The sequence below is a fragment of the Coenobita brevimanus genome, chromosome 22, assembly GCF_032717465.1.
Source record: "Coenobita brevimanus isolate Jiangsu-jjx chromosome 22, ASM3271746v2, whole genome shotgun sequence".
Classification (NCBI taxonomy): Eukaryota; Metazoa; Arthropoda; class Malacostraca; order Decapoda; family Coenobitidae; genus Coenobita; species Coenobita brevimanus.
In genome coordinates, this window is record NC_136975.1 from 42910464 (window position 1) to 42936672 (window position 26209).

The 26209-nt window shown below is 42.1% G+C and overlaps 1 protein-coding gene across 3 annotated transcripts; it reads left to right on the plus strand.

Annotated features, from left to right (window-relative positions):
* Positions 1-1421: 1421 nt before the first annotated feature.
* Positions 1422-14938, plus strand: LOC145392527 (26S proteasome regulatory subunit 6B). Of its 3 annotated transcripts, none has more exons than XM_080266924.1 (4): positions 1422-1636; positions 10806-10997; positions 12382-12834; positions 14103-14938. In XM_080266924.1, the coding sequence occupies exons 1-4, from the start codon at positions 1601-1603 to the stop codon at positions 14439-14441; spliced, it is 1020 nt and encodes a 339-aa protein (XP_080123050.1). In that variant the 5' UTR covers positions 1422-1600; the 3' UTR covers positions 14442-14938. The 3 variants fall into 3 exon arrangements, with proteins under 3 accessions (XP_080123050.1, XP_080123048.1, XP_080123049.1); XM_080266922.1 differs by having other exon boundaries at positions 1425-1636; positions 12151-12834; XM_080266923.1 differs by lacking the exon at positions 1422-1636 and adding an exon at positions 1852-1963 and having other exon boundaries at positions 12151-12834.
* Positions 14939-26209: the final 11271 nt, after the last annotated feature.

The following is a 26209-nucleotide window of genomic DNA, read 5'->3' on the forward strand; positions in this document are numbered from 1 at the left end:
GGAACGGTAGCGCCTCCGAGGAACCACACCTGGAGGGAGTGAGAGAAGGGCGTCCCACGCAGCCGAGAGGTAGTGAGCCGGCCGCGCAAGGGACCTTCCCCTCCAGGAGAACCCTTGAGACTGTGGATGAAGGGCGTACAGTGGCCATCCCTTCCCTGATGCATACAGTGGCTGTCGTCGCAGTTCCACAGCCCCTTATGGTAGCAGCAGAAGGACGTACAGTGACTGTTCCTTCCCCGGTACGTAGTGGCCATTACCGCGGCACTGCTCCCGAAGGAGGAAGAGGCAGATGAGGGAAGTACAGTGGCCGTTCCCTCCCCGGCACGTATAGTGGCTGTTGCCGTGGGTCTGCCTACCCAACAGGAAGTAGCTGTGGGACGTACAGTGGCCATTACCACGGGGCTACTCCCGTAGGAGGAGGAGAAAGTGGATGAGAGATGCACAGTGGCCGTTCCCTCCCCGACGCGTACAGTGGCCGTCATCGCGGCTTCACTTCTCCTGCCTTTGCCTGTCGGTGTGTGCTCAATAACTAGCACACCAAGGCGGTCTCCAGATGTGGCTGCAGCAGAAGAACGTACAGTGGCCGTTCCTTCCCCTACGCGTACAGTGGCCGTCGTCGCAGGGCTACAGGGGGAAACAGCTGAGGGACGTACAGTGGCCGCTCCCTCCCCGGTACGTACAGTGGCCGCTCCCTCCCCGGTACGTACAGTGGCCGCTCCCTCCCCGGTACGTACAGTGGCCGATACCGCGGCGTTGCCTGAGTCTGTATCTGGAGCAGCCCCACCCCGATCCTGGCGAGGGCTTTTTTTTTTTTTTTTTTTTTCCCCCCCGGCCTATCAACCATCGGGGCCGAAGCCCCTGGTTATTAAGGCCATGGATATATATATATGTATATACATTTAAATATATATACATACATATACAAACATATATATATATACATACACACACACACACACACACACACACACACACACACACACCCATGCATACATACAGACACATTTTCATGCAAACGTACATATATATATAATAATTTTAATCTTATTTATTTATTTTTTTGTATTTTTATTTTTTTAATTTTTTCTTGGTTTTACATTTTTTATACCTTATAATATAAAGACAAACTAATCTAAAGACCCTAAAACTAAGGGCTGATCCGGCCGAGAAGTAGTGTCGCATTCCTGCGACATTGCAGTTGGGTAGGTTTAGGGGAAGAGGGACACAAGATCGGGGCGCCCCGGCGCCCGTCTTGCTCTGGGCCATTCCCGCACTCACCAGGCCCGCCGTGGTGTCCTCCTGGGGTGGGGGTAGGGCTGCGGCTCCCTAGAGGGGTGGGGGGTCCGGCGGCGGAGGCGAGCATATTACTGGGGTTTACATAAAAATTCCGCAATTGTTTTCTGAAACTGCAAAGTCATGAAGATAATATTGCCTAAAAACTGTATATGCATCGGAGTTTTCTGTATGGTATGAGACTACCATAACTTCGATCAAATTTTCGCACATACGTTCTCATTGCTGAAATCCAGAATCCGGATAAGGTTGTTTTGTTTTCGCTCGAGAAGTCGACGTTTTATGCATCGGCGGCGAGTTGTCAAGTATGGAAGAAATTGGTATCACCGTATCCACCGAAAAGGTTTGATTACTCTTTTAACTCGTGTGTAAACTATTAGATATATCATTTATATGTCAGGCGTGACTATAATGCGTGCATCTGCTCATTCTGATTTAAAAGTGATTCCTACAGTACTCATGAAACTCGTCACCCCCAAATTTGTTTCTGTAGGTCATGCAACTCATGCCACAGTATGAAGTAAATGTAATGTCCCTATACATTCTCAGACTCATTTTTTAATTAGGTGAGAGAGTATCTGAACTTCAGAAAGTGAAGGATGCCACAGATTTCCCTCCAATTTCACAAATTGCATATCATACCGTAGAGAAGGAAGATGCTTTAGGTCAGGTTAGTAAAAGTGAAGTTGATGGGGTCAACACCAGATTCTTGCGAAATAATAACGTGAATCAGTGTGTTGGACGGTTTTAAGCTTTCTTCTGTGATGATTCTAACAAAAAAATAAAAGCGAGATATTATGGGGCCTCTAATGGATGTTAAGCCTTTGGAAACACCCCAACCAAGCTTTTTTTTTTTTTTTTCCTTAATGGTGAAATACACAAACTGATGAATATCAGCCATTTTAGGCAGTAACTTACCCAAATGCCACTTAACCTAACCTAGATCTTTGTTATTTGAGCCTAACTGAGACCAGTTTCCAATCTTACCCCGTTATCGGCAGAGTCCATTTTGACTGGTTTCAAATTTGAAAACACAACAAACACACTGCCAGCCTTTTGGCTGAATCAGAACCATGATGCACCAGCAAAAACAGAATCATACTGCCTGTGACCAGAATGCACCACTGGGAAAAAAAAAAAAAAAAAAAAAAAAAAAAAAATGCATCAGTTTTACGGTAGTGGACGAAACATAAGCAAACCCCCAACACACACATACATTAGAGGGCCCACAATATCTCGCTTATTTTTTTATTTGCGGGAGATATGTCCCGCAAGAAAGTTGGCTTAGAACTGTACAGTAAATTAACTTACATTTTTATTTTTTAGGAGAAATGAAGCTACTGAATGTAGAGTGAGACTGGATGAGGAAGAAATGGAAAATATGAGTGCATTTAAGTACTTGGGTGTGATGAGTAAGGATGGAAGTTTAGAGGGTGAAGTGCTTGAAAGGGTACAACAAGGAAGAAAGGTTGCTGGTTATTTGAAAGCAGTGATAAGGAACAGGGAAGTGAGCATGGAAGTAAAAACGTCATTGCATGACAGTGTTGTGATACCAACTCTAACATATGGAAGTGAAGCTTGGACCTCGTTGGAAGGACACAAGAGTGAGAGTAGTGGAAATGAGTGTTTTGAGAGAAGCATGTGGAGTTACATAGAGAGACAGACAGACAAATGAGGAAGTGAAGGAGCACAATGGTGTGGATGTGCATGTGACAGAAAGCGTTAGGAGAAATACATTGAGGTGGTTTTGCCATGTAGAGAGGATAGAGAGCGAGAGACTAATGAGGAGAGTGGAGGGGAGGGGAGGGAGGGAGAGGCCAAGGATGAAATGGAGTGGAGAGTTATATGAGAAGGGGGGTTGTGAGCTTGGAGCAGGGCAATGAAATGGCATTGGACTAGGTGACATGGAGGCAGTTTTTTTGTGGCCACCCCTTATGGGATTGAGGCATTTGGCAATAAATAGATAGATAAATTTTTAGGAATCTGGCATTTTTGTAAACATTTTCAGGGTAATCTTCAGGGATACATAGGACCATACCCTAAATACACTCTATCTATCTATCTGTTGCCAGACGCCATAATCCTGTACGGGGTGGCCATATGACTCTGAGTTACCGTATTTGTTTCACAGGGAGGGGCACTAACCCTCCACCAACCCACGTGACATGTAGGGAGCACGTATGGTTTGGTTATATGGTTACCACCCAGCGTTGTAAATGGTTTCTTGGCTTACAGGAAACCATTTGGCTTGTCACTCAATGCAAAGCCACCAGTAATGGAAAGAAAAGCAATAAGTAGTGACAGGAAAGATGGGAAAAATAGGAAGAGAGGAGGGCAGGCACAGAAAAAGAATGATAAAGACTATGGAAGAAGTAGGCAGCACTACATCAAGTGAGTGGATGATGGTCGCCACCACCTAAATACACTCAATCCTCATAAATCATGGCAATTTGGGTCTGGACCACAGCCGTGATTTATGAATAATGACTCTTATGTGAAAAATTAATTTGGGTCTGGACTTTGGCCAACCCGCCCCCACAGCACCCTACCTACACCTATCTAGGCACCATCAAAAACAAACATACAAATTTAGGAATATTCAGTGCATGTATTAAATAGAAATAAGCCATGTTAAGGGATCTCACCTTAATCCTATGACAAAATTGTTTAAGTGAATGGAGTGGGGTGGTGTTGGGAAAAACTTAGAAACTCTCAGCACTTGTTCTTCCCAAACTCTTTCGCCAGCTTTGAAAACTTCTCTCCCCGCTCAACACCACAAATGAGATCCAAACGTTGACTGTACAACAACTGCGGCAGCTTCTTGACGCCATACTGCTTAGAGCACTTCATTGGAGGGTCAGGAGGGGCCATGGCACAAAAAAAATACACTAATGTAAAGGAAGTTTTTTTTTTTTTTTTCCCCATGGTTTTCTTGGTGCTGAAAATTATTTTGGATAATCCTATGTATATTTTGATGTCAAAATACGGCAGAATCACCCGAAAACACTGCCACAATAAGGAGGGGTACTGTACATACAGTTGTGTACAGAAAGGGTGTTTTTTGTTTTTCAGTGGTAGTAGTTGTTCCCTAGGCAGTTCGGCCGAACAGCACCGGGTTTTCAGTGGTTTTTCTGCATGGTTTTCTTGGTGCTTAGCATTACTTTGGATATTCCTATATGTGTTTTGATGTCTAAATATGCCTGAATGACCGTAAAACACTGCCATGGTAAGCATAGGTCCTGTTCGAATAGGCTAGGTATAGTTTGGAGGTTGGGTACAGGCAGGGCTTGGGTATGGTAGGGGAAGAGTGTTCATTATCCAGATGTTGTTACTATCCGGACATGCCTTTGGCTCTATTATGTCCGGATAAATGGGGGATTACTGTACACCCAATCGCAGATTTTTAAGTGACGAATAATTGTGGCTATACTGTATGCTGTTACTGTTGCTGTAGCTGCAGGTTAAGCTGAATGTGATCCCAGTGGACTGCAGTACAGTACTGTGCCACAATACAATATCTAAAGAGCCCCGGGTGCATTTCATGTTTGATACTGCATTTCTTCTGTAAGCGATGAATCGCGCTTAAAAGGCGATCTCTGTTTACAATCCCCAACGACACCGGACGAATGGATGCCATCTTGTGGCACATCAAAGACAGACAGATGCCGTCTTAGAATGTAATACTTGGCAAGAAATTACTCTTAAGTGTTGATTTATTGAAACCTAACCTAAATTTTTTTAACAACCCAACCTAATTAATCACAACCTAACCTATTTCAGGCTAACCTAACTAAACATCCTAATACTGTATTTTCCTTGTTTACTGATGGATCCTCTTGATACTCAAAACTGCACTTGTATACACCTTTACAATGGCAGTGAATCATTTCAATGGTAGGTAAAAGCTTTGGTAAATAATACGACAGTGACACAGTGACCTGTTTTTTTTATATTTTTTTATTTACCCATGTTATAGAAAATAGTTTATTGATTTTCGAAGAAAAATACTGGAGAACAAACAAAATATACTGTATCTACTTTGCGATAAAGGAAGCAGCCTGAATGTCCCTGATAGCGTGTTTTCTGCTGATGTGGCCAATGACACAGGATGTCATTGTACCAAACAAACTCAAATGTACACAATTTAACTGCATACATGCTGGTGAAAAATATGAAGAGGAATGAAAAACATTGCACTAAGAAATATCCATGTTTTCACTCCACCCCCCCCTAATTTCCATGGTCCTGAAATGGTCTGAAATGACTAGATATGTGTACCGTTACTATGAATAACATCAGTACATAATATGTTAGTTGGAGAAGAACAGGGAGGCTTTAGGAAGGGAAGAGGTTGTGTAGATCAGATATTCATTCTTAGATCTTTAGTGGAAAAGTTTCTAGAGAAGGGAAAGAAGTTGTATGCGGCTTTCATGGATTTGGAGAAAGCATATGACAGGGTGGATAGACAAGGATTGTGGAAAGTGTTAAGAATATATGGAGCAGATGGGAAGTTGTTGAATGCTGTGAAGAGTATGTACGATGGTGCGAAGGCTGCAGTGCGTGTGGATGGTGAACTAAGTGAATTTTTCTCTTTGAAAGTTGGGTTGAAACAGAGATGTGTCATGTCTCCATGGTTGTTCAATGTGTACATGGATGGGGTAATAAAAGAGGTACGAGGTAGGGTAGTGGATGTTGGAGTGGCCCTGGTGAGAGAGGATAGTGTTTGGAAACTCCCTGTACTGTTGTTTGCAGATGATACTGTGTTGTTGAGTGAAGATGAAGGGGAGCTGCAGGGCTTGGTGGATGAGTTTGGGAGAGTGTGTAAGAAACGGAATCTAAAGGTGAATGTAGGGAAGAGTAAAGTGATGGTCTTTGAGAGAAGTGAAGTCAGTGAATGTACAGCGAGGTTGGATGGTGAGGAATTGGAAAATGTGAGTAAGTTTAAGTACTTGGGTAGTGTGATGAATAAGGATGGAAATTTGGAGGGTGAAGTGCCTGAAAGGGTACAGCAGGGAAGAAAGGTTGCTGGTTCTTTGAAAGCAGTGATAAGAAACAGGGAAGTGAGCATGGAAGTGAAAAAGTTACTACATGACAGTATTGGGATACCAACTCTAATGTACGGAAGTGAAGCTTGGACATTGTTGGAAGGACACAAGTCAAGAGTGAGAGCAGTGGAAATGAGTTATTTAAGAGGAGCCTGTGGAGTCACATGGAGAGACAGGCTGACGAATGAGGATATAAAGGAGCGTTGTGGTGTAATGTGGATGTGATAGGAAGCGTTATGAGGAACACACTGAGGTGGTTTGGCCATGTGGAGAGGATGGAGGGTGAAAGACTGACGAAGAGAGTGTATGTGAGTGAGGTGGAAGGGGGGAAGAGGGAGGGGGAGGCCAAGGATGAGATGGAGGGATGGGGTGGACAGATATATGAGAGAGGGGGGTGTGAGTTGGGAGCAGGGCAGTGAAATGGCAGGGGACAGGGCGACTTGGAGGCGATTTGTTTGTGGCCACCCCAAACGGGATTGAGGCGTCTGGCAATAGATAGATAGATAGAGGAAAATATGGAAGCTGAAAAACCAAGTAGTAAGGGATGCCTTCTATAGCGAGTTGAGGAGAGTGGTGGCTGAACAGGGAGCTGTAGACAGAGGCATTAATGAACAGTACAAAGCCCTCAAGAACAATTTCTTGAGTTACTGATGTAACATGTGGTTTGACAAGAGGACCACCAAGACATAAAGTAACTTGGTGGTGGGATGAGGGTGTAGAAGCTGCAGTTAAGGAGAAAAGAAGGCTTTTCCGGGAATGGAAGAAGGGTGGTAGCAAAGATGAATATTTGGCTGCCAAGCGTAGGGCTAGAAGAGAGGTATACAGGGCAAAGTCTGAGTCACAGAGACTATTACTTGATAACCTAAATCATGGCGAAAGGAAAAATATGATATTTAGGGTGGCAGGTCAAGTGAAAAGAGATAACCGGGATATTATAGGTGAGCAGTGTGTGAAGAATGATGAAGGAAAGGTAGTGGTGGACAGTGAGGATATTAAAGATGCATGGAGAAAGCATTATAACCGGTTGTTGAATGAGGAGTCTGACTGGGACAGGGAAGGTTTGGAGCCAGCAGATCCAGTGTCTGGCCCCTGGCCTTTGATTGATACTGCTCTTGTGAGTGAGGCAATAGGCAGGATGAGGGTGGGGAAGGCAGCAGGTGTGTCTGGGTTGACTGCCGAAATGTTGAAGGCCTCAGGCGATATAGGGGTGAGTTTAGTCACTGACCTGATAAATAGGATTATTTATGAGTGTGTTGTCCCAGATGATTGGCTGAAGAAGAGGATCCATCAGTAAACAAGGAAAATACAGTATTAGGATGTTTAGTTAGGTTAGCCTGAAATAGGTTAGGTTGTGATTAATTAGGTTGGGTTGTTAAAAAAATTTAGGTTAGGTTTCAATAAATCAACACTTAAGAGTAATTTCTTGCCAAGTATTACATTCTAAGACAGCATCTGTCTGTCTTTGATGTGTCACAAGATGGCACAAATTTGTCCGGTGTCGTTGGGGATTGTAAACAAAGATCGCTTTTTAAGCACGATTCATCGCTTATAAAAGAAATGCAGTATCAAACATGAAATGCACCTGGGGCTCTTTAGATATTGTATTGTGGCACAGTACTGTACTGCAGTCCACTGGGATCACATTCAGCTTAACCTGCAGCTACAGCAACAGTAACAACATACAGTATAGCCACAATTATTCGTCACTTAAAAATCTGCGATTGGGAGTACAGTAATCCCCCATTTATCCAGACATAATAGAGCCAAAGGCATGTCCGGATAGTAACAACATCTGGATAATGAACACTCTTCCCCTACCATACCCAAGCCCTGCCTGTACCCAACCTCCAAACTATACCTAGCCTATTCGAACAGGACCTATGCTTACTTTGGCAGTGTTTTACGGTCATTCAGGCATATTTAGACATCAAAACACATATAGGAATATCCAAAGTAATGCTAAGCACCAAGAAAACCATGCAGAAAAACCACTGAAAACCCGGTGCTGTTCGGCCAAACTGCCTAGGGAACAACTACTACCACTGAAAAACAAAAAACACCCTTTCTGTACACAACTGTATATACAGTACCCCTCCCAATTTTGGCATTGTTTTTAGGTCAGTCTGCCATATTTTGACATCAAAACACACAGAGGACTATCCAAAATAATTTTCAGCACCAAGAAAACCACATACACACACACACACACACACAAAAAAAACTACCTATACACTACTGTATATTCAGTATATACCCTTCCTAATTTTGGCACCATTTTCCAGTCGTTCTGCCATATTGAGACATCAAAACACACATAGGATTATCCATAATAATGCTAAATGTAAAAAAAAATGCATAAACAACAAAAATCCACAAAAAACATGAAGACGGTTTGAAAATCAGTCATCTGTGATGAGTGATTGCTCCAAGGGCTCAAAAAAAAATTCCACGGTCAAATACGCCAACGGAAATTGATTATATTGTTATAAATGGTATCCCATCATCTTTTTTGGTGTTTATACTATAAAATAAGCTAATAAAAACCTTAGAACTGGTAACTAATGTACAGAAATGCAGTGTGAATAAAGTGTTCGGGAGTAAAACTGACGTTCAAATAACTTCCCACCATCCTAGTGCAAAATTTTGTCAGCGCCTTCAAAGAGTTAAGCACATGTCTAGATGCAGAATTTCATGAGCTTTCTCGTGGATTTTGCAGAATTTTGATATGACCAATAGTAGTTGAATGAATAAAAAAAATAATAATAATAAAAACACGAGTCATTGTTATCACCACGGAAGGGTAGGGGCTGAGGGAGTGAAGGAAGAGCCAGGAGGGTATGGAGGAGGGACTGGAAGGGAGGAGAAGCAAGGCTGTGGGCAGGATTCTCCCCCTTCTGTCACAAGGCGGACGGGCGCTTTTACTGTACATTTGCTCATGGCATGCAGTCCGTTAGACACCGAGTGGTCATGCAGAAACACAACTCACGGTGACAGAGGGACTTTGGACGTTCAGTAGGGAGGCAGACAGCTGCTGTCACCGAACATGTACTCGTGATTTGTGGGGAAGCGGTGGCGGAATTGGTAGAGAGGCGGCCTGCAGACCCAGCAGACCCAGGTTTGAATCCCGGCTGGGGCATGGAACAGTTTAAGGATTTGAATTTCATAAAAGCAGACTTTCTTAATCTACCAGAAGTCCCGCCAGCATGTCTTAAAGTACCCCCGCTAATACTAGTACACCAGTCCTGTATGAGGCACCCCTAGCGTGTATTCAATATGGACAGTGGGTGTTAACGCCGAAGTGGTGACATGTGGAGGTGTAGGAGAACTACTGGGGCTTGGGATAGGCCACTGCCCTCAAGAAATAGGCCCTGAAGCCTTTGCCCAGAGTCGGACACATACAAAAATAAAAAAATAAAAAAAAAAATAAAAAATAAATCTCGGGCAGTTAGGAAGACAGCCCGGTGGCCATGCGACTTTGGACATTGGGTGGGGATACGTATGGACGTTTTGACACTGCTTGTGGGTTACAGTTGTATTTCTCGGGTGCTGGAGGTTCGTTGGGAGTGATTGGACGAGCGTGTGACTTTGACCATTCAGTACAGGGGCGGACAGATATTTTAGCTCTGGTTGTGGGTTACAGCCTACTTCGCGTTCATGGCTCAAGCCCAGCGGCCACAATACTGTATGTTGGAACACGTTGGCTGGCCAGCCAAAGTTCTTGGAGACTTTTACGTCCAGATAATTGGGGAGGCGGTGCCTCAATCGGTAAAGAGATGGCCTGCAGTCCAACCGGACCCAGGCTCAAATCCCCACGGGGGCAGGGAACTGTTTAAGGATTTGAATTTCAGAAAATCAGACTTTAATAATCTACCAGAAGACCCACTGATGTCGTAAAAATACCGGTACCCCCACTAATACCAATACACCAGTCCATTATGAGACAGCCCTAGCATGTATTCAATATGGATGGTGGGTGTTAGCACCAAAGTGGTGACATGTAGAGGTGAATGATATGTAGGAGGACTACTGGGCCTTGGGAGCAGGCTGTGAATCCTATGCCCAGAGTCAGACACTAAAAATAAATAATAATAATTAAAAAGATAATAAAATAAATTCACATAATGGTTTAATAGAGCCAAAGTCCAGCATCAGGATAAAGAACACATCCGGATACTGCACATCCGGATTAATGAAGGACTACTGTACTTTTAGTGAGTTAAATTTGTGCCATGCTTTTTAATCTTAATTGCTGGGTTAGAAGCACAGAAAACTCAGTTTTGACTTCAAGACAACTTATTATTTAGTGAATCATATATATACAGCATCAAGTTAAATTTGGCTGTTAATTCAAAACAGCACTATAATTGAAACAAGTGTGAGTAAAAAAGCTTTCAGTGAAAACACAGTACATTACTATTTTACTTCTATACATTTGAACTCTTATACACTAACCTTACTGATGTACAGGTGGAGGAGATGACAGAAGTTAAAGGACCAGTGGTTGCGGGCCTGAGTGTTGTGAACGAGGAGTCGGCACGTGATGACTACAATACATACAAGCGTTTGCTGCAGAACCTGGAATATCTCAGAGTTCAGGAGGATTACATAAAGGATGAACTACACAATCTCAAGAAGGAATATAGGCATGCTCAAGAGGAGGTAGGGTTTTGTTTGTAATTTGCATTAGTTAAAATTACTGTACTGTAAAATATTATGGCTAATGATTACTAGCAAAGGCATAGAGGTGTATATTGGACATTGATATATGAGCCTTTCACTTTATGCCATTAACATACCCAGACCATGTGTAGCATATCAAGAATTTGCATAAATTATACTATAGAAACTTGGGTAGTGTAATGAGTAAGGATGGAAGTTTGGAGGGTGAAGTGCTTGAAAGGGTACAACAAAGAAAAAAGGTTGCTGGTTCTCTGAAAACAGTGATGAGAAGTGAGCATTGAAGTAAAAAAGTCACTGCATGACAGTGTTGTGATACCATCTCTAACGTATGGAAATGAAACTTGCACCGTGTAGAAAGGGCACAATTTAAGAATGAGAGCTGTGGAAATGAGTTATTTGAGAGGGGCATGTGGATTTACATGGAGAAGCAGACCGACAAATAAGGAAGTGAAGGAGCATTGTGCTGTGGGTGTGGATGTGACAAAAAGCATTAGGAAAAATGCACTGAGGTGGAGAGGATGGCGAATGAGAGACTAATGAGGAGAGTGTATGTGAGTGGAGTGGAGGGGGGGGGGGAAGGGGAGGCCAAGGATGAGATGGAGGGATGGAGTGGAGAGGTATATGAGGGAGGGAGGTGTGAAGTGGGAGTAGGGCAGTGAAATGGCGGGGGATAGGGCGGCATGGAGGCAGTTTATTTTTGTGGCCACCCCATACGGGATTAGGTTGTCAGGCAATAGATAGATAGAAACCTTTTTTTTTTTTTTTCTATATTGTACTCAAGATCTTAAACCTGACCCGACCTTTCACACACAAACCCAAGAAGAAAGTCCCCCCCCCCCCCTTTCCATACATCAGTGATGTTCCCAAATGATGTACAGTATGGTAATGATGATGCTATACAGTAATGATAAATTGTTTGGTAATACTAATTCTTGATAACAAAGAACAAGTAATACTACAAATAATGAAGTCAAAATTTTTAACTGTACCCATTAATCAAAAACCCTCATTATAGTACAGTATTATAGAAGTCATTTGTCTATACTGGATGCAGATACTGTATAAGGATGTGATGTTCACTGAACAGTTAAAATAAAGGCTATTTGTGAAAAATAGAACAATGTTTTTTCAGGTGAAACGAATCCAGAGTGTTCCACTGGTTATTGGTCAGTTTTTGGAAGCAGTTGACCAGAACACTGGTATTGTTGGCTCCACCACTGGCTCCAATTACTATGTACGCATCCTCTCCACTATTGATCGGGAACTTCTAAAGCCTTCAGCCTCGGTAGCACTACATAAACATAGCAATGCTCTGGTTGATGTTCTGCCACCAGAAGCAGACTCATCCATTTCTATGCTACAGGCAGATGAGAAGCCAGATGTGGCCTACTCAGACATTGGTGGTCTAGACATGCAGAAGCAGGAAATCAAAGAAGCTGTGGAGTTGCCTCTGACACATTTTGACCTGTATAAGCAAATTGGGATTGACCCTCCTCGTGGTGTGCTCATGTTTGGTCCTCCTGGTTGTGGCAAGACCATGTTAGCCAAGGCTGTAGCACACCACACCACTGCCTCCTTCATCCGTGTGGTTGGATCAGAGTTTGTTCAGAAGTACCTTGGTGAGGGTCCAAGGATGGTACGAGATGTGTTCAGGCTGGCAAGAGAGAATGCCCCAGCTATCATCTTTATCGATGAGATTGATGCCATTGCCACCAAGAGGTTTGATGCCCAGACTGGTGCTGACAGAGAGGTCCAGCGTATCCTTCTAGAGCTACTGAATCAGATGGATGGCTTTGATCAGACAACCAATGTCAAGGTTAGACAAACTTTTTATCAGTTCATGGTCACTTGCTTCCATACTCTTCAATTTTAAAACTCCATTAAACTATTTGTTTTCTTCATATCCTTATTAAAACTTTATGCTCCTGATGGGGCAGTAAAGGATGGGATGATGGATTAGCTATTTTTATCATCATTATCATTATTAATGATGATGCCTATGAGGTGGAACCAGAATTCTAGGGTTTTGAAAGCTGTGTTTCTTCTGCCTACAGGTGACTTTTCACTCCCTCCTCTGTCTTTCTTTCCTTCATTCTTTCTTCTTCCTTCTGTGCCTGTGGGTGACTCCACACTGAGTGACAAGCCAAATGGTTTCCTGTACACCATGAAACCATGTCCTAGCTGGGTGGTAACCATATACAGTAATCGTATTATGGCACATGGTGGTTTAGTGGGTAATTAAGGCTCTCCAATCAGATTGAGCCTGTGTAAGTTTATATCCAAGGGGTGGTTGAGGTTTATTTTTTACGTAATGCCACTCAGGGATGAGTGAGGCTGGTCGCTCTCATCTTAAATGTCAGGACCAACATGCCTAGCCCCAGGTTCCTACACTCGTCATGGGGCGGCATAGGATAGGATGATGGATGGTTGGAAGGAAATTAATGTTTGTTCCATTTCACTTTCTTATTGTTGATAGTGTTCCCTCATTCATACCTGTACTGCACTTTCTCTTTCCTTGTTTCTGGATCCTACCTCACCTTATCTCATCTCTAGATGAGAGTTCAGGACAATGGTCATGATGATGATCTTATTATCCATCCATCCATCTGTCCGTCACCCAATCCTTTGTCGCCTCACAAGGAGCATAGGAGCCTGGGGCTAGGCAAGTTGGTCCTGACATTTAAGATGAGAGTAAATTATTATTATTATTATTATTAATATTAATATTATTATCATTATTATTTCAAAATTTGTGTATTAGTAGAAAATGCAGTCATGATTTTTCTGTATTTACATAGTTATTACAGTAGAGAACTGTGGAAGTAAAAACCATGTTCAACAATGTAAAGCTTGTAAATATTGAGTTTGTCATATCATATAAACACTTGCATATTTTCTCTCTTTTTATTCTGTACATTCATCAAGCAGCCTTCATCGTCAATTTTGCCATAGCTTTTTTTTATCAAGCTAACATTGTATCCAGCATATCACAATCACCTGCTTATTCTGTTTTGTAACCATGCAGTTTGTAACATGCATTTTATCATAACTTTTTCTCTTGCCCTCCCTTCTTTACCTTTGTAGGTGATTATGGCCACCAATCGAGCAGACACCTTGGACCCAGCACTACTTCGACCTGGTCGTCTGGATCGTAAAATCGAATTTCCATTGCCTGACCGCAGGCAAAAACGCCTCATCTTCTCAACCATCACTGGCCGAATGAACCTGAGTGAAGATCTTGATTTAGAAGATTATGTGGCTCGCCCAGACCGCATCTCTGGTGCAGATATTAATGCCATCTGTCAGGAGGCTGGTATGCATGCTGTCAGAGAGAATCGTTATATTGTTCTAGCCAAGGACTTCGAAAAGGCATACAAGAATAATGTAAAGAAGGATGAATCTGACCATGAGTTCTACAAGTAAATACAGTATATACTGTAGTATGTTGATGTATGTCAAGTGAGATGTGTTGATATACTGTACATTAATTGAAAGGTGTAAGATGTGCATTATGAAGTGCTTGAGTTGTGTGTGATATGTATGTTAGGAAGTTGGTAAAAGAGAGCTTTCATTTAAATGGCATAATAAGTTATTCAATGGGAAAGTGATAAAAAATTTAACAGCAAAAAAATTTGGACTATAATTATACCTGTATAGTGCTATTTTTATTAAATGAGACAAATAGTACTGAACTTCATATTTCATTATTCTTGTTGTTTAAAGTGAAATACTATGTTTGATTAAGCTGTCAGTGCTAGAAATTAGGTTGGAAGTATTAGTTCTGAATTAATGAAGTGTTTTCATCATAGTCAAATCTAGACCTGTCAAGTCATCAAATCTTATAAGAAATACTAATTTATCTGTAGTTAGTATCATGGTTAACTTTCGTTACAAATGTTTGTATACATGCTGTACTAAACTTGCTGAAAGTTTTTATTAGAGTATATTTATCCTTATATTTTTAGCACTATACTGCATTGTTGTCAGAATGAAACCATAGAATATCCTGACACACAATAATAATTATTTCCTTGCTTTATCATATTCTTATGTACAGAGCAAGAAAGTAAACACAAGTAGGCTGTCAGAAAGCAATGTCCAGTTGGTTTAAGTGGTGAGATACTGTGTAAGTGGTAAAAAAAAAAAAAAAAAAAAAATTGCATTAAGGAATGGTGATGCCATCTACACACAGCTGAGCTGCCCACCTATATAAATGTCCTTCAACTCCCTCCCTTTCCCCTGAAGAGTATGTCAGGGTACAGTAAAATGGCGGCTGCAGCCTAGAGTCCACATCAAGATGTGCCTGGAGCCACAACAACAGAGAAGGGACATATGGCTTATTTCACTGGGTACTGTACTCAAGATTTTGATGTTTTTGTTAAGCAGTAGGTGGGGGTGCTCATCATCCACTCATTTGATGTAGTGCTCCTTTGCGTGTCTGCCCTTTCCTCTCTTCCTTCCTTCCTCTTCTGTCTTTTCCTTCATTCTTTCCTCTTCCTTCTGGCTATGGGTGACTTTACACTCCCTCTTCTGTCTTTCCTTCCTCAGCTCTTTCCCCTTCCTTCTGCTTTTGGGTGACTCTACACTGAGTGACAGGCCAAATGGTTTCCTGTACACCAGGAAACCATTTATTATGCTGAGTGGTAACCACTGCCCTTTCCTCCCTTCCTTTCTCTTCTGTCTTTGTTTCCTTCATTCTTTCCTCTTCCTTCTGCCTATGGGTGACTTTACACCCCTCTTCTGTCTTTCTTTCCTTTGCTCTTTCTTCTTCCTTCTGCCTATGGATAACTCTACACTGAGTGACAAGCCAAATGGTTTCCTGTACACCAGGAAACCATTTACTATGCTGAGTGATAACCATATAACCAAATTATGGCACCTGGTGGTTTAGTCGGTAATTAAGGCGCTTCAGTCAGATTGAGCCTATGTAGGTTTGTATTCAAGGGGTGGTTGGGGTTTACTGCTCACATAATGCCACTTGGGGATGAGTAAGGCTGGTCACCCTCATCTTAAATGTCCAAACCAACTTGCCAGGCTCCTACGCTCCTCATAGGGCGGCATAGGTTTGGATGATGGGTGAATGAATTCTTCCTTGTTCTTAGATCCAAACATATAAACTGACAACTTACTGAATGGATTCAGCATGAAGTGGTACGTACTACAAGTTTCACCAGCAATGGTAGATGTGAATAAAGCATTCAGCAGAATATCATAAATTGACAAAACCATGAGCAATAACATGCATGACAAACAAAAAATGGCTGCTTAACTTCTTTTCAGGTAAACAATCCAAATCCTTAAATATTATCAAGGAGCAAACAAAAACTTGCCCCAACAGAATTCACGAAGGTCTGCACTTTCAGCTTCACTCTTAAATAACTGTCTCCAAGACTTACTCCTGTTCCTTCAATTATTTGTTCTTTTCAATGCTGATGACTCAGCAAGAGGGAAAGTGCCTAAACCATGTTGGGGGAGGTCCTGTTTGGAAATCTCTGGACTTGGGGGGGCTGATCAAGAAAAGGACTTAATGTTGTGACATGTAGACATGTGCATGTTAGTATGCTCAGTGGTGTCTCAGCATTAATGTAAGTGTTGCAAAACTTCAGACATACTGTTTGGCAAACATTTATTAACTATATCATGCATGCACACAACAGGAGTTGCATAGACAAAATATAATGGCTGCATTTATGAATTAGGACAGTCAGTGGTAGGTGGGGACACCCATCATCCACTCACTCAATGTAGTGTTGCCTTATGGTCTCTACTCTGAGTGACACGCTAAATGGGTTCCTGTACACAGGAAACCATTTACTATGCTGGGTGCAAAGCATATAACCTGGATTTCTGGGAGGGTTATGTGTCCCCCCAGATACCCATATCTACGATCACTAAATTACGGCAAACGTTTTGGAGAGCCTTGTAGGGCCCAACCAAATGGACAGATTTGCATGGTCATGTGGAATGTAAGAGGTGTGACTGAGGAGAGTATGAGGGTGGAAGTGGTGAATATATGTTCTGGAGTGCAAGATATGCCATGGTGGCATTGTGTGAAACTAAGATGAAAAGGTGTGAAGTGGAGGAGTGGGAGAGTGTTAAGGAAGGGTGTTAAAGTGTGTAAGGTCGGGCATGAATGGGTGAAGAAAATGCAAGGAAGGAGTTTTGTTGATGAATGAAGTGTGGTAGAGAGGTATAAGAGATTGCAAATGTGTCAATTCGAGATGTATGTATGTCAAGTTCATGTTTGAGAAGGTGAAAGTGATTGTAGCGTATGCACCGTGTGAGGATGGTGAGACGGAGAAAGAGGTTTTGGGATGAGCTGGAAGTAGTAGGACAAATGCCCAGGAGTTATAGAGTGATTGTAATGGGCGACATGAATGGTAGATTAGGCGCTGGTCCTGTGAAGGATATAATGGATAATAAAGGAGTACCAGGAGAGAATGATAATGGGAAGTGACTGAAGGACATGTGTCAGGAAAGGAGATTGTGCACTTGTAATCCTTAATTTAAACACAAAGATGCACATAAATATACGTGGTATAGAGGGAATGGAGATCATGTTGAAAGGAGCCTGATTGATCACGAGCTCATTGAGAAATTGATGCTGGGTAGTGTTGCTGATATGAGGGCAGTGAGATGAAGATGTGGAGGTTTGTCAGATCATATGATTGTTATGCAAGATCAAGCTGGGAGGAGTGAGGTTGACCAAGAGAGAGAGAGAAGCTGTATGAAAGAGAGACTGAAAGTTTAGAAGCTGAGGACCAAAGAAATGGCAGATGAATAGAGGGCCAAGGTAGGGGAGGAGTTAGAATCAGTGATTTGGAATGAAATGGATCTAGACAGCTTGTGCAATGTACATAGGGATTGCTTAGGCAGCAATGCTAAAGTGGTGTGTGGTGTGGCAAGAGTAATAACAAAGACGAAAGGTATGGCATGGTGAGATGAAGAGGTTAAGAGAGCAGTGGAGGAAAAGAGGAAAAAGTGGCAAGAGGGGATACAGGAGAGGGGTTCACTTAAGTTAAGAAATGAATGTATTAAAATTAAGAAGCATGTAAAGAGACTTAGGAAGAGGAAAAAGAAGGAGGTAAATGATGATCTAGGAAGAAAAGTGAATGCAAATTACTCTGAAAATGGGAAGTTAATCTAGAAAGAGGTGCGGAAATGTAGAAGTGACAGTGAAAAGAAGTGTGAAAGTGTGAAGGATGTAAGTGGTGGAGTATTAACCTATGGGAATGAAGTAAAGACCAGATGGGAAGAATATTTTGAAAGTCTGATGAATGGGAATGGAGAGAACGAAGTGACTGTTAACATGACTGGGTTTGGGGGTGTACAGAGAAGGAATGCAGTGCCAGGAAATGTGACACTCGCACTGGTGAAGAGCGCTGTGAAGCAGCTGAAAAATGGGAAAGCAGCTGGGGTTGATGAGGTGTATGCAGAGATGATTAAGTGTAGTGGAGAGAGCAGAATGAAGTGCTTGTTGGAGATATGTAAGAAGACATGGATGAGTGAAACTGTGCCTTTAGAGTGGAAAAAGGCAGCGATTGTACCCCTGTACAAAAACAAAAGTGAGCAAAGGAAGTGCGAGAATTATCGTGGCATGTCTTTTGAGTGTGGTAGGGAAGGCATATGGAAGAATTACCACAGAGAAAGAGAGAGCTCAGAGGTCCTAGTGAGTGACGAACAGGGTGACTTTTGGAGTGACAGAGGATGTGTGGATCAAATATTTGTAGTAAAACAGATAGTGGAGAAGGCGTGTGAGAGAAGGGCTGTACGGTGTTCGTGGCATTTATGGATCTGGAAAAAGCATACGACAAAGTGGACAGAGAAAGAGTGTGGAAGGTTTTGCGCATGTACAGCGTAGATGGTAAGCTGCTAGGTGCCGCCAAGAGTTTTTGTGATGGTAGTAAGGCATGTGTAAGGGTAAATGGGCATCTAAGTGATTGACTCACGATCAGTGTGGGCGTGCGACAAAGTTGTGTCATGTCTCCATGGTTGTTCAACATTTATATGGATGGGATGATGAGAGAAGTAAACACACGAGTAATGGAGAGAGGGATGGTGGTGTTAATGAAAGGTGATGGATGGAATACCTCATATTTGCTGTATGCTGATGATGGAGTGCTACTTACAAATAGCGGACATGAGCTTGGTAGATTAGTGCAGAGATTTGTAGATGTCTGTGAGCGTCGTACCTTGAGAGTAAATGTAGAAAGGAGTAAAGTGATTGTTATTGAGAGGGACGGTGACTCCCAGTGTGTTACAGTGAATGGAGAGAGACTGGAATTGGTGAGAGTTCAAATACCTGGGTACAGTGATATATAACACATGAAAATGCGCAAAAGAAGTGGAAAGTAGAGTGGCACAAGAAGGAAAGTAATTGGTGCCATGGAGGCCTTGATAAAAAACAGAGGCTTGAGTGTTGCAGCTATGCAAGTATTACATGAAGGAGGGTTGGTGTCAACTTTAACATACGGATGTGAGACTGTGGTCTACCTCTCTATTGCCAGACCCCTTAATCCCGTACGGGGTGACCACAAACAAATCGCCTCCACGTCGCCCTGTCCCCCGCCATTTCACTGACCTGCTCCCAACTCACACCTCCTTTTCTCATATACCTCTCAACTCCATCCCTCCACCTCATCCTCGGCCTCCCCCTCCCTCTCCCCCCTCCACCTCACTCACATACACTCTCCTCGTCAGTCTCTCACCCTCCATCCTCTCCACATGGCCAAACCACCTCAGTGTGTTCCCTCTAACGCTTCCTATCACATCCACATCCACATCACAACGCTCCTTTATATCCTCATTTGTCAGCCTGTCTCTTCATGTGACTCCACAGGCTCCTCTTAAATAACTCATTTCCGCTGTTGTCACTCTTCACTTGTGTCCTTCCAACAACGTCCAAGCTTCACTTCCGTACGTTAGAGTTGGTATCACTATACTGTCATGTTGTAACTTTTTCACTTCCCTGTTTCTTATCACTGCTTTCAAGGAACCAGTAACCTTTCTTCCTTGTCGTACCCTTTCAAGCACTTCACCCTCCAAACTTCCATCCTCATCACACTCCCCAAGTACTTAAAAGTACTCACATTTTCCATTTCCTCACCATCCAACCTCACTGTACACTCACTGACTTCACCTCTCTCAAAGACCATCACTTTACTCTTCCCTACATTCACCTTTAGATTCCGTTTCTTACACACTCTTCCAAACTCATCCACCAAGCCTTGCAGCTCCCCTTCGTCTTCACTTAACAATACAGTATCATCTGCTAACAACAGTACAGGGAGTTTCCAAACACTACCCTCTCTCACTAGGTCCACTCCAACATCCACTGCCCTACCTTGTACCTCGTTTATTACCCCATCCATGTACAGATTGAACAACCATGGAGACATGACACATTCCTGTTTCAACCCATCAAAGAGAAAAATTCACTCAGTTCACCATCCACACGCACTGCAGCCTTAGCACCATCATACATACTCTTCACAGCATTCAACAACCTCTCATCTACTCCATATAGTCTGAATACTTTCCACAATCTTTGTCTATCCACCCTGTCATATGCTTTCTCCAAATCCATGAAGGCCGCATACAACTTCTTTCTCTTCTCTAGAAACTTTTCCACTAAAGATCTAAGAATGAATATCTGATCTACACAACCTCTTCCCTTCCTAAAGCCTCCCTGTTCTTCTCCAACTAATTCCTCTGTTATTTCCCTAACTCTGTCAATAAGTATCCTACCATACACTTTTCCTATTACACTAAGAAGACAAATGCCCCTATGATTACCACACACGTCTTTTTCCCCTTTTCCTTTGTACAAGGGAATAATTATACCTGACTTCCAATTCTCCGGGACTCTACCTTCCTCCCAGGCCAATCTGCACATCTTCCACATCCATTCTACTACTATCACCCATGCTTGAGCATTTCACCACACACTTCATCAATTCCTGGGGCTTTCCCAAATTTGATTTTCTTCATTGCTTCCACAACTTCTATCCTACTGATTTCTTCCTGTCTCCTCACCTCCCTCCTTCTCCCAGCCATTCCGCAGCCACTTATACTAGCATTACTTCCATTCTCTATGTTCAACAATTCTTTAAAGTGTTCTCTCCATCTCCTCACTTTTTGTCCCTTCTTCAATAGTAATCTACCATTTTAATCTTTCACTCCCCTGCTAACTTCACTGCCACCCTGTCTTACTCTTTTCACCTCTTTGCAGAACATTTTCTTACAGTCCCTTCATTTTACACTCAAATTCCTTCCAAATTCCTCATCCACTCTCTTCTTACTCTCTCTTACTAATCTTTTCACCTCTCTCTTCCTTTCTATCTACATATAACTCTCTCTTCCGCCTCTCAACTTACACGTCCCTATTTCTCATCCATTCATTGTATGCTTTCGTCTTTTGTGCCACAGCCTGTCTCACCTCTTCATTCCACCATGCTGTTCCTTGCACCCCCTTCCGTCTTCTCTTCACCCCACACACCACATCACATGCTGCACATATTTCTTCTGTGAATATCTTGCACACACTTTCCACGTCTCTCATCTGCTCCAATTCATATTTACCCAATCGTTCCTCCACTTCTCTCTTATATTCTGCCTCTGCTCCAATTCATATTTACCCAATCGTTCCTCCACTTCTCTCTTATATTCTGCCTCTGCTCCAATTCATATTTACCCTATCGTTCCTCCACTTCTCTCTTATATTCTGCCTTTTTCTCATCCTCTTGTAACCATTCCACTCTCCTTGCAACTACTCCTTCCTCCTGTCCTACTCTTCTTCTATTTCTCCATCTTACTTGGATCTTGATTGTGGCAACCACCAAGTAGTGGTCAGAAAGTCCACTCCCCCAACCTCTATAAGCTCTTGCATCCATGACACATCTTCGCATCCTTTCATCCACACACGCATAATCAATCAATGCCTTCCTTTTATTCAGTTCACCACCCACCCTTCTCATCACTCGCCATGTATACCTGTGGATTATTTTGTGCCCGAAGAGGGTATTGGCTATCACCAACCCCCTCCCGGCACAAATGTCCACTAACGTACTGCCATTCTCATCTATCTCAGCAGGCACACCCCACTCACCAACTATTTCATTCACCTTCACATTCCCTACTTTACCATTCATATCACCAATCAAAAACACTCTCATTCCTTCCAAACTTTTCCAAGCACACTTTCACATTTGTCCAGAACTCTTCTCTCACTCTGCTTGCACGATGATCTTGCTTTGGAGCATACATGCACACAATCGCCCACATTTGTATTCCAACTTTCAGTCTTACCCACACAATCCTTGAGCCAATTACTGATCCATACTCTCTTATGTTCTTCTCCATCTTTTACTCACAACAATACACACTCCTTCTTTTGCCCTCTCATTCTCACCTACTCCTGCACATTTACCCCATCCATACTCCCATTCTCTCACACTCTCACCTTTCCACACAGTTTCAGTTACTCCACATACATCCACTTTCGCACCCTCAAGCACCTGGACAGTCTCTCTCTCTTTCACCTCATCATTCGCACCCCTTACATTCCACGTCGCGATCCGTAGCATGTCCTTTGTTCTGTCCTTGGTCGTCATTTTCTGGTCAGTCCTTGTCCGAGGCTTCTTGTTCGTCTTTTTAGTTAACTGTTTTCCGGGGAAGGGCACTTACTCTCCGCCAACCCTTTAGTCGCCTCATACGCCAAGCAGGGATACTGGGGGAGTATTCTTGAGGGGAAAAAAAAAAAAAAAAAAAAAAAAAAAAAACCCAACCCCCAGGGGCATGAAAATGAAAAGGCAAGAGTAAGAGCAGTGGAGATGGGACTGCTGAGAAATGTATGTGGAGTACAGAGGGTGGATAGGATACGGAATAATGTGATTCGTGAAAGATGTGGAGTGACGAAGTTTATGGACACCAGAATCAAAGAGAGTGTACTGAGATAATTTGGTCGTGTGGAGAGAATGGATGACAATAGGGTGGTGAAAAAGGTATATCTGAGCGAATTTGAAGGAGGGAGGAGGCGAGGTAGGCCAAAGAGGTGGAGGGATATGGTGAATGAATGTGTGAGGAAGTGAGATATGGAAGTTGGTGAGGCTAAGAGACTGACAAGAGACCGAGCTGGTTGGATGAATTTTGTGCGGGGAAATGCATAACCAGGGATTTAGCACCCCTTTTTAACGTGACAGCGTTCTGATCGACCCTATCAGATAGGTATATGTGAAGCTACAGAACGTGGTAAAAGTTTTTTGGCATATCTGATGGAGCCAGGATTCCGTGGACTTGAATGATGAGTGAATGGAAGCATGGCCCATTGAACTGGGCTGTCTGGACGTTGCTGCTCCTCACCCTGCCCTAGGGTGGGAGAGGAGGTCCGGATGATGATGATGATGATGATGATGATGACTACTTTTTACTCAAGACATGAATCTCAGACTCTCTCAGCTCACACTCCAACCAACCACTCCCCTTTGACACTTCAAGATTTTCTGGCTTCAACTGTACAGACTTTAGCCTTCCTCAGCACGTCATAACAGAGCCCACCATTTTTTGCCAATAGGATCATCACCGAAAATAATTTACGAGCACTTCATCCACATAACTTTTACAATCCCTGGTTCCAGTGACACTTTCAGAATAATATAATTTGGCATTAGCAGGGATAAAATACTGGATTTGCCCTAAATGTGTGTTTGTTCATGGTATAAATGGTAACGCACTCAGGCTTTTATGGTTCACTCCTAACTGACTAAACTTAACTGGATTACAACATACAGACCATGAGGGAACTACAAATAAATAATGCTACTCGAAGCTGGATTCCTGCTACAGTACATTAGACAAAAACATACATTAGACTTATAGCAAAACAAAAACAGCTCTTTAAAAAGTAGCAGAGTGCACAAGCAACGCAAAATTCTCTTCTTTCCTAGGAAACAAAATATTATTCCCAACGAATAACCTCATAAATGAGAAGTTGCATTTCTTTGCCTAGTGTAAGAAACTCAAGTAACTGTTAATTGTTAATATACCATTCTCCACAATGAAGTAAAAATGTACTCATTTAAACAATTTCTTTTAAAAAATTATACATCTATAGACAGATATAAAATCCTGCCACCATCCAAAACCATGATACATAACACACACACACACACACACACACACACACACGCACAGTCACAACAACTACTCAAATCTGATATATCATTCTCCACAAAAAAGTAAAAATTTACTCATTTAAACAATTTCTTTTAAAAAATTATACATCTATAGACAGATGTAAAACCCCGCCACCACTCAACACCATGATACATAACACACACACAGTCACAACAGCTACTCAAATCTTCATTCAAAACCTTAATTGACAGACTCAATTTTTACTTAAGTACCATGAAGTGTCTTAAGTAACGTGATCAGAATGGCATTGGTTTCCCCCAAAATACTTGTATGCCTGACCACCCCAAATTTCTATAAGAATCCCCACTGACCTCCCTAAAGAGTCTTTTACCACCCCCTCCCCCACCAATTTTTTTTTCTAGCTATGCTCCTGGCACCAGGTGCTGAAGAGGGATGTCTTCATGTGCAGTTGCTGTTATTTTGGTGCCACCAGTGAAGTAATCCCTCTGTTGTACCATATTTCTACATTCACAGTCAAGTTTCCTTCAGCGTATTTCCTTCAGTCTCAGCCAATTACTGTTTTCTCAAACAAGTCTATACGGTACATCACTTACAGGACCAATGTTCATTTTTCCAATCCAGTTCCACAACGCAAACACTATAAACACTGGACATGCTGTAGGCTCTGATTGCGTGCGATGTAAGCCGACTGGTCTGTAAGTGGTGCACCTGGGGATTCCTTCCGCTCCCTCACCCCCTTTCAAGGGGGTGGGGGAGCGATTTTCTTATGAAACATAGAATTACTCAGTTTGAAAAAACTGAATTTGTCTGACATGTCAGCTGTAGCATCAGCTGACGCACTTTTACTAATTGGCTGCAATAATTCTGTTGCAGATATTTCAAGATAGTCACTTCTTGTACTAAATACGACTAGTCCCAAAGTCAAACTCTGTCATTACAAGATGAATAAGCAATTAATCAGGCCACTTGCACTGCCTCATTTAAATTTTCATACATGCACATTTAGTTAATAAATTAAATTATGATTCCTCTTTGCACTTGATTATCAGTTTATCAAAACATGGAAAACCTTCTATTCTATACTGTGTACTTGTTTTCACTGTACAGCTGTGTGTGTGTGTGTGTGTGTGTGTGTGTGTGTGTGTGTGTGTGTGTGTGTATACTTTATATATATATATATATATATATATATATATATATATATATATATATATATATATATATATATATATATATATATATATATATATATATATATCTATATATATATATATATATATATATATATATATATATATATATATATAATTCTTCAAAAGTAAGATTAAAAAGGGCTATAATACAGTAAATATAATACAGTGCATCACTTAGGGATAAGTGGTAGCGACTACCATCCACTCACTTGATGTAATGTTAGCTACTTCTTCCTTCATCTTTATCTTTTTTCTGTGTCTGCCCTCCTCTCTTCCTATTTCTCCCATCTTTCCCCTAACTTTTTACTACTATTCTTTCCGTCTCAGTTGGCTTTGCATTGAGTAACAAGCCTAATGGATTCTTGTAAGCCAGGAAACCATTTATAACGCTCAGTGGTAACCATATAACCAACCCATACGTGTTCCCTGTGTATCAGTAAGTGGGTTGGCGGGGGATTATTACCCCTCCCCGTAAAACACACTCATACTGCCACCCCTTGCAGGATCATGGCGTCTGCCTATGGATAGACTTAAAGCTGACAAGCACAAGAAGGATGGACTGCAGAGCGTGACGAGGTGCTAAGGAGGAAATTAGCTTTAAATGTCTGGGAGAGGTGTTGTGTTAGCATGGCAGAATGGATTGTGAAAAGAGATTAGGTAACTGGTGAGTTCAGCAGAACAAGCAGTCATTATTATATCCTTTTTTGACATTGTTTTCTTCTGTATTGTCCACATGAAATTCCCTACTCCATTGCTACCTGTAAGGCTGATTTGCTAGTCTCCTGTGATATAAAGTATGAACTCCATGTTCATATAATTAGAAACACATCACAAACTTTCATC

Excerpts from the sequence above, each read along its gene's own strand:
- LOC145392527 (XM_080266922.1), top strand. The coding sequence starts at position 1,601 with ATGGAAGAAATTGGTATCACCGTATCCACCGAAAAG. Across the intron at positions 1,637-10,805 it reads TCACCGTATCCACCGAAAAG|GTGGAGGAGATGACAGAAGT; the intron begins GTTTGATTACTC and ends ACTGATGTACAG. Across the intron at positions 12,835-14,102 it reads ATCAGACAACCAATGTCAAG|GTGATTATGGCCACCAATCG; the intron begins GTTAGACAAACT and ends TTACCTTTGTAG.